The sequence below is a fragment of the Medicago truncatula genome, chromosome 8 (genome assembly GCF_003473485.1).
Source record: "Medicago truncatula cultivar Jemalong A17 chromosome 8, MtrunA17r5.0-ANR, whole genome shotgun sequence".
Lineage (NCBI taxonomy): Eukaryota > Viridiplantae > Streptophyta > Magnoliopsida > Fabales > Fabaceae > Medicago > Medicago truncatula.
In genome coordinates, this window is record NC_053049.1 from 40,548,516 (window position 1) to 40,558,187 (window position 9,672).

The 9,672-nt window shown below is 29.8% G+C and overlaps 1 protein-coding gene across 1 annotated transcript; it reads right to left on the reverse strand.

Annotated features, from left to right (window-relative positions):
• Positions 1 to 1,866: 1,866 nt before the first annotated feature.
• LOC11413826 (sulfite exporter TauE/SafE family protein 3) lies at positions 1,867 to 7,635 on the reverse strand. The gene is made up of 12 exons (XM_003629849.3): positions 7,281 to 7,635; positions 6,991 to 7,150; positions 4,728 to 4,928; positions 4,564 to 4,628; positions 4,194 to 4,221; positions 3,788 to 3,876; positions 3,419 to 3,505; positions 3,247 to 3,297; positions 2,692 to 2,913; positions 2,470 to 2,563; positions 2,256 to 2,396; positions 1,867 to 2,169 (listed from the first exon to the last, which is right to left on the reverse strand). Exons 1-12 carry the CDS (start codon positions 7,494 to 7,496, stop codon positions 2,078 to 2,080), a joined length of 1,446 nt encoding a protein of 481 aa, XP_003629897.2. The 5' UTR covers positions 7,497 to 7,635; the 3' UTR covers positions 1,867 to 2,077.
• Between the last annotated feature and the right edge of the window lie 2,037 nt (positions 7,636 to 9,672).

Sequence of the window (9,672 nt, forward strand, 5' to 3'; positions counted from 1 at the left end):
AATAGTTTTTGATTGTACACTATATTAGTCAACATAGATTCAAACACTAAAATAATATCTCGGTACTCACAATATTTGGACTAGCGAAATGCACAATTAAGGACTATTTTAAAATTTTGATACATTAAAAGAATTATTATGACTACTCATTACATATTTATGAACCAAATTGACTATTACTTTTTTTTTTTTGTTACAATTACCCCTTGTTTCTATTGTTTAAGAATTGTAATTGGAGTTTAGTTTTACTTATGCTGTCAAACTAGAGATTAGCGGTTTGGTGTTGAAAATATTTTTTTCGGTTTTGAATATGATAGTTTAATAATAATAAAAAAATATAGCACACAAGTGTTGGATTGCATATTCAATAACACGGTCGTGTGTTTTACACGAAAAACCAATCGCATCATTTAGCACTGCTCTAAATTCTTTATCTATAAAAAAAAAAAAAGGAAATATATCTTTCTCGCTCAGCCAACTTTTTAAATAAGAGCGTCATTTACACATTTTAGCATCTTAGAGCATGTTTGAAACAATTTCCAAAAACTCTTTTTTGGTTTTTAAAAACTTGAAAATTAAAAACTTTTTTGCTAAACTATTTTTTAAAATTACAATTTTGAAAATTGTTTTGAATTTTTTAGTTTTGGGGACTAAAACTAAAACATGTAAAAGGATAACTATTGTGAGAAGATGACTTGTATATTTCAAAAACTGAAAAACAAAAATTATTTCAAAGAGGCTCTTAATCTTTTATTCTCAATCCTCAATCCTGTCCACTATTACACTCCACCCTTGCATTTTCCCTCCCCTTATCTGATTTCTAATAATAAATAGTGCTTATGTACTCACAGTTGTGCATTCACCTTTCATACATCCATTCCATATAGAAAAATTCGACACTTCATTCTCATGAATCCGTCTTTAATAGTTCTATTTTGTTTCACTTACGACTCATAGCGCATGTGTTGGTTAGGCTTCATATTGAGAAAGTAAACTATTTCCCACTCTAAATCCAAAACCATATGTGAGATTATTTGATGTAAATGATTGATTTGCAAATAGAATTTGGATAGGATGCTATTGATTCACAAGTAGAACACTTCAAATGTTGTTCATCTTTCTCTCAAAAAAAAAAATGTTGTTCATCTTAATGATATATAAGTAATTTGGGTCTTGTTAAGCAATGTCCTTAGGACACTAGTTAAGGATTCAAATATAGAAGTAATTTACAAGTTTTATGTAGATAAAGTTACTTTTTAATCCTTACTTAATTTTAATAGGTTTTTTAGTCCCTACAAAAAAAAATTACTTCTAATTTTAGGCCCTGTTACAACAAAGTTTGTTTAATTATCCTTAAACTCTTCAATTTTTGAACGATTTTTTTAAGATAAGTTTAGAACACTATGAAAGGTTCATTTACTAAAATTTAGAATTTTTTAACATGAAACGAATTAGATATGAATTTTTTAAAACAGCGAAAGTTAAAGATAAAATTAACAAAATTTGGACGTAGAAATCAAATTTTGCGACAATTTTTTACATAGGAACTTTTGGTAACGTTCTTAATACATCTGTAAAAAATTGTTCAAAAACTCAAGAGTTTAAACATAAATTAAACAAATTTGAATTGATGAAGGACTAATACTGAATGCAGAAATTTTTTTTAGGGACTAAAAGAACTATTAAAATTAAGTAAGGACTAAACTTGAAAGATCTCTATTTTATAGGGACCAAAATCATATTTAACCCAAAAAAAAAAAAAACTACAATTGTTTTTGTAATGTTTTGTTCTTGCAATCTTGGGTTTTGGTTATGTGTGTAATGTGTAGTTTTATATCGTGAGAAATGATATAATATGCATGTTTATTTGTCAAAATAAAAAGATATATTACATGTTAGAAAATTGGAACCAAGTTGGTTTGCATTCATTCGCACGTTTAAGGTATAGCTTTACACTTACCGTATGTCCTAAATGCTGATTTCCAACCACACATGTTGTACTTTTGATACCAACTTGACAACACAAAACTATTGTGAAGTAAAAATCTTTGTCCTCAAGTTTTACACATATTGAACTTTAATTCCTAACCGCGTACGAACATAAGTTACCAAATCCCATGTACTCTTTGTTTTCAAGCCTTTTAATTAGATTTGCTATGCCTGTTCCACCTGTAATTTGAAGGGAAAAAAAGAAGTTAAGTCATCTCATCTTAATCTATATATAAATGCAAAACACACAACTTAACGATACTTGCCTAGTGATATACCACTCACAAAAACTGTGAGGGCTAGGATGAAAATGATAATTGATGCTCTTCCTAATAAGGCAATAAGCTTTCTCACCAAATGTTGCCCAACAAGTGCAGCAACAGTGGCTACAACTACAAAGTAAAGAGCTGCAAGAATAATCAAACGTTGAATATTAAATGTTTTAGAGAAAAAAAAATTCAAATTTATCCATGCACTTACCATATGGAATTGGAAAACGTTTCAGAAGGTAATATTCCACCACAGACATAGATGCAGAAAATGTCATTGCAAAAGTGGATGTAGCACTTGCCACCTTAATAGAAAATTCCCCAATCAAAACACAAACATATATACGAACATAGTAACATAAATCTCTTTATTAGTTCAAAAATACATCTAAATATAGATTTTATGGTAAAGAAAAGGATAGAATTAAGGTACCTGAGGAGGGATTCCAAGTCCAATGAAAAGTGGCCCTAAGATAAATCCTCCACCAAGACCAAGCAAGCCACCGATTATTCCAGCAATTATGCCACATGAACAATATAGAATTAACTGCTTCACACTCCAATTTATTCCTTGATCTCCATTGGAAGCTATAACTCTTTTTCCTTTGTATAAAAGTATAGCCTCATATCCACTCACTCCTATAGCTATAGGTACCTGAAAAAACAAGGGAAAAAGAAGAAAGTCATACCCATCCTATTATTATATACATTTCATTGATTCTCAAGACACAACTTTGAGGCCATATATATGCTTCGTTGATTAACCTGGATATATAAAGCACGACACATACATAGACACGACGTAAACATCACTAATAATGTGAGAAAAGAAAAGTAATTGAATTAGACCAAAATCATATCGGTGCTAGAAACTGAATGATCCTTCAATTTGAAGTATTGGTGCGTTTTATAGATTAATTAGTTGCATACAACTTTGAGTTTCTAGCTATTTAATTCTTCTATATAGATCTATAAATTATATATATACCTGAAGTAGATTCAATATCCAATATATCAACGAGCAAGTTGTTGTGTAATTCTGTTTCAAAACAAAAGCATAAATAATCATCCTTCCTTGTTTACTCATGTATACAAGAATATGGAAAAAAAATATCAACTAATTTTGAGTTGAATATATAGCTCATGAGATATATACTTACTTTTCCTATCTGTAATGCAAGTATCATGATCCAAACAGAGAAAAGAAGTCCAAGTTCCTTCCAATAAACATTCTCGATAACAGAAACCTACACATTCATGGCATTTTCATATTTCATTAGAAAAAAAAAATATATGTTGGACGGAAAATGCTATTTCTCTAGAAAAATAACATCAAGAATTTTTCAAGACACAATTGGTAAGTTTTAATTGCATGATTTATTTGTTCACTTCCTATTTTTCAGCCACACCTCCTTAAATTGTGTCAAATAGTGTACTGTGATTGACTGCTCTTTATTCTTGAAGAATTCTTGATGTTATTTAGCATTGCTTGGACATGGAATAATTAAGCAGCATTTATTTCCTACTACCTTTTTTCTTGGTAGATTGGTATTGGTTTGATTTTCATTGACTGATTCCCCTATTTGAAGATCAAGTGTAGCATCTTCTGTCCTAATATCTGAGGCACAAATATAGCATGACATGTATATATGGTTACTTCCTTAAAAAGAAATGTATATATGGTTACCATTGTCTCTATTTATGTACTATAATGACTAACATATATAACGTATAGAGAATGCATGATTACTAGGAAAAAAAAATTAAATTAGCGATAGATATTGCAAAGAGAAAAAGAACTATGAAATTCATCTTCAATTATGTCACTAGATTTAGTGACAAGTGAATTAAAGATAAATTTCATTTTTTCCCACTCTAAATTTGGTTTCTAATTTTACTTTTTTCTACAAACAGAAGTTATATCTTAAAAATTACCATTTAATTGTGAATTGTCCTTAGCTTCCTGGAATTGTAACATGGATGCATTAAAATAAATCATCAAAATGCAAAATAAAAAAAATAAAAAATGAAATTTAATATAAAGAGAGAAGATCCATTTCGGTCCTTTACAATTTTCGTGTCGTGTCAATTTAGTCCCAAAAAATAAAATCAAAAGTAGACTTTTTTTATACCTAGGACAAATTAGTCCTTAACTCACCATAGTAGAGGGATTAATTTCTCTATGGTATTAAAATGTGAGTGCTTTGTGTTTTATTATTTTTGTTACGGACTAAATTGACCCGAACAAAAATCTTGAAGAACCAAAATGACCTTCATTCTAAAGAATGAGTTATGTATAAGCAACCTTCTTGGTAAGGGTTTCTTTTTTCCAAGTGTTAACACCCTTTAAGAAAGCGTTAACTGAAATACCTGTTCCCATATATCCAAAACTATATCAACATGGATAAGAACTTTAATTAAAGAAAAGAAATTTAAGATTCAATTTTGAAGGAATCAGGTCTCAATCACCAGTGAAAAATATGATTAGCAAAGTTGTTAACATCCAGTCAGGGAAAATGAGATTGAAAGCAACACCAAGACTGATTCCAAGCATTAACATTGGTTGGAAAAGAAGTGCTAAATCATAGTCAATCACAGGCAGGTCAAGTGTTGGGTGTCTTTTCTTCAAGTTGTATAAAACAGTTGCTCCTGCTCCACCAGTAATCATGACTTCACACCAAACAAACAAACACATATGCATTCAATCCATATTACGTATTTTAATAGAGAAATGATACTTTGACAAAAATATTATAAGAAACACTAAGACAACATATAGCACATGTTATATTGGTTAGAAAGAGGAATTTTGTCCTTTTTGGTTGATAATCATATGAGACACATTGGATGACACAAGATCGATTATACGATGCACAACTCAAGATAAAAATGACTATGTAGGGCGCTGGTGCCTGGACAGGCCGTCAAACACGGGATTATGCTTGCCAAAAGCCAAGGCAATAGGCTAGACACAAGGTTCCTTGTCCTTCTTGAGTCGCGGTATTGGGCACCCACTTGTGCACAATGGCCTCTAGCATTTTTCTTGTGCCAATGCGGTTTTAAGATGTTTTTGGGGTTCTTCCGGTGAGAGTCAAGGGTTGGGAAAAAGATGATAGTAAAGAGGAAGATGATTGGAAGGGAAGAACAAGTAACCCTAAATTATTTTAATTTATGTCTAAGTATATTATTAAAAAAGTTGACTAGGATATATACATAAACAAATACTTTAAAAAATGTTGACTCGGTTTGCCGTATCACAATTTTTTATAATGCGATGATATAAATAACTAAAAGTAAAAAAAAATGAAATTATAGGGATTTTTTTTTTTTTTTTTTGCAGAGATCAAAACTACATTTGACTTATATTCAAGAGACAAATAACACTAATACACCTAATTTATTATCTTCAAAAGTTTGAAGCCTAAGGCATCCGCCATACTTGCGACCCCTTTGGGTCGACCCTGTCATAATCAAACCTAGCTTGATTAGAGAGGAAATCTACACACGTTGAGTTTCGGATGCTATTTATACATTACTAGGAATTGGTGTTCAAAAGAAATGTTATATTTTTTTAGGGTCAGAAGATATCCTATATTATTAATTGTCATATTTATTTATAAATATTATTATTGACAATCATTGTTTTTTTTGTTATTATTATCGTTGTTGTTGTTTATTTTATTAAGTAGTAAAATTTAGGGGGGAAAGGATCAATAAGTTTATACCAAATAAAATGAAAACTAACTAAGGAAAAGAAGGATACTTAAGAACGTTGTATTTCATGCTAGTACAAGATAAAGTACTAATTACTTAAGATGTTGCAATATTCCGGAAAAAACAAGGAACAAAGAATATATATGCCAAATATTTTACTTGCACGCACACTCGAGGAAATAAAAACAATTTGTTCCTCCTTAAAAAAAAAAATTGTTCATACTTCATACAGATAAACAAAGCTAATAATAATTTCTTCAAGAAAAAAAAGCTAATAATTAATTTTATTTACACTTCTCAAAAAATTAATTTTATTTACTGAAACCAGTGAAAAGATAGAAAATAAAGCATGGAACAATTATTCTTGATAGATAGATAGTTATAATACTAACATTTGTCCGCTTTTCTATTATTATTAATTGTATATTGATTAATTTTATGGTATCTAGTTATAATTTTTTTGACATATATCACAATTAAATAACTTTTTTTTGAGTGAACAATTAAATAATTTTTTTGAGGGAAACAATTAAAATAATTTTGGCAAGCATGGTTTTAGCCCCGTTTTTTCACAAAAAAAAAAAAAAAAAAAACAAAATCACCAAATAAGATCTCTCAACTAACAAAAGATCAAAATGATGTCTATATTATTTTTATATTGCACTGGAATTGTTTAAATCGCAATGAGATTTGATTGATTTCTTAATTACAGATTTAATTTTTTTTTTTTAGCAGATTTAAATAATATTATAAAAATGATAAAATTAGAAATACATTAGATTAAATAAAATGTATAATTAGAAGAAGAATTATTATACAAAAACTAAGTATATATTTTTATATATAAGTATTGATAGCATTCTGAATGTTATGAGGCAATGGAGGCAACCTATGTGTCATCCACAGCACACATGCATTTTATTACTGAATTGTTGAAAATTTAACCTAACATAATTTAAATGCATTTTTTAAAGGATAATTCAAATGCATTTTTTAAAAATTAATTAGTTGTTCTTACATTTTGATATTGCCGTTGCTGATTTTGCATCAAATCCAACAATTAGGGTAAGCATGGGCACAAATATGCCACCCCCGCCAACACCTCCTACAGTGCCAAATGATGATCCCAGAAATCCAATTATGGTGCCTACTATAATTCTCCAACCAAATTTCATCCCCTAGATGCACCACAAAGATCATCAGTTCAAAATCCACATGCTCATATATAACCCTAAAAGATCTCAATACTATTACTTTTTTTTAACAAATTGTATATATAAAGTATTTGTGAATATTGAAAACACTTACCGGCCAAGTGTGTTTATAAAATACTTTAGCATGAATATCAACCCCTTTGGTCTCATTGGAAGCTGGTGTTGCTTTTTGGTCAGTGTATTGATGAGAAGAAGTAACATAAGATGAAAGAAGAAGAAGAAGAAGAAAACAAATTAACAGAAACCTTGATCTTCCGAGAGTTACCCATTTCATGTCCCTTCTTTTTGATCCATGCATAGCCATGATCATTTATATAAATACATAGATATACGGCTAGCTCTAGATCACTAGATAAAGAGTAGTTTTCTAAATCCGAATAAATATACGTCCAAGTCCCTTTGTACCCTATATTTTGCTTCAAGATAAAACTATGCATGTGGGGATTTTCAAAACCTTCACATCAAATATTAAATAACTGCTCGGTAAATATTGAGTAAGAAAAAGAAATTTGAGGCGAACATACATGATAGATTATTTGTAAGTGCTTTTGTTAGCGTTTTTGAGTATTGACAATTGCCCTGACTCTGGTGAGCCCCACTCACTTCATGAACATGCAAACAAGTTCATGTATTATTAATGCCAACTTAGTTAGCGTTTATTAGTATTAATGCCAACTTTTTTTTTTTTTTTTTTTACGGAAAAATGATATTCATTCATTCAAACCCGTAGAATTCATGAGATACAAATACAAATTCAACATCACTACCTAAAAACGTAAAACATGAACATGCGAACAAGCTCACACCATCCAAGTTAATGGAATAAAACGAGAAGATGCATATTGTGCCACAATGTGTCATTAATCCTACATGGTTGGCTCAATTATTGTTCAATCGTGCCACGACAAGTATCCAACATGCTACGGTTGTGACAAAAATTCAAATTCTCACTTTGACACTCCTCCAAACTTGCCACGATATAGGTCCATCGTGGCATGAAATTTCCGGTGGTTTCAACTTGAAGAAAGTGACCAAAGTTGTGTAAAAAATTCCACATTACAAAGACATATTATGACCCCTTAACACTTCTGACTAATATCAACCTAATCCCTAACTTGCTCAAAAAGGCATAAAAATTAACCAAATAAACTAGTATGACCGAGTGTCATCAACAACGAACAAAAATATATCACACTGAGACAATGAAATCATGAAAAGAAACACGAAAGAAAAACTGACAGATAGTAAAAACGATGTAGAATGGTGATTATAGGTAGAAAAAATAATCCAAAACCACCCATTTTTTATGATTGAAGATAAGTTGAATTTTTTCTGAGTTGGATGGATGATAGATTATTATTAGACTCAGTTGCCACGGAAATGAATTCTCTATATATATTGAAAGAAAGAAAAACTTGAAGAAATAATGTGAAGATTTTGAGTATTGATAATATGGAGATTAATGATTTTTTGAACAAGCTATGGAGATTAATGATTGAAATCTTTCCTCAAGTTTTTTTCTTCCGATCAATGGAGATAACTTGATCCCAATTGCCACCCTTATTATATATTTATTTCTTGAGTTTGATTTTTTGGTTGAATAATTATTCGTAAGATTTAACTAATCTTTTACACAAACTTTAAATTGTTGGGGCTCCCTTCTCCTAGGAATCTGAAGGTTAACACACAAAAAATTATCCCTTTTTTCTTCTTTTGTTTACTTGTCATTTTATAGATATTTTTTATATACCCATAATTTTTTAATTTCAATACAACATTAGTTGTTGTTTTCTCAATAAAACTCATGTGTATGTGATGAACTTTTATCAAGTGTAATAAAAATGTGTCGGTGTAATTAAATTATAAATTCTTTTTCACATGGACTGTTCTAGTTCTTACTCCGCTATATAATTACCATGTTGAATGTATTTTTTTTTTGAGGGGTGTGGGGTTGCAGACGGCACAACTGATTTCACAATCATAAAATTAATTGCAAAATGTAAATAACTGGTTAAGATCTTTAGAGAAATGGTCTTTCGAATCATCAATCTCTTGACTCAAAGCTCCCTTCTAAGATTACAAAATCTCTTATGTGAGTTTGTAATCTTTGAAGGTTTTACTGAACATTATACTGAACAAAGTGACATGTTTGAATGAACATTATAATTAGATCAAATTCAACAACTAGTGCTAATAGTCAGTTGATATTTGATTTAATTTCATATGTAACTAGAATATAAAAACATTAAGAACAAATTATACTAAACAAAGACTTATAATTGCATTGGATAGAATTTCACATGAGGTTAATTAAACTACTCAGAGAATTTTCACAGTGTCTTCACTTACAATCATAGTTCAAAAGAATTGTCATACTCCATCATATATAGTACACTTCCCTTGAAAATAAACCACTCAAAGAATTTTCACATGTCAAAAATCAGATTGACGATTTATGGTGAAATTTTCATGTTGGTAGAAATTTT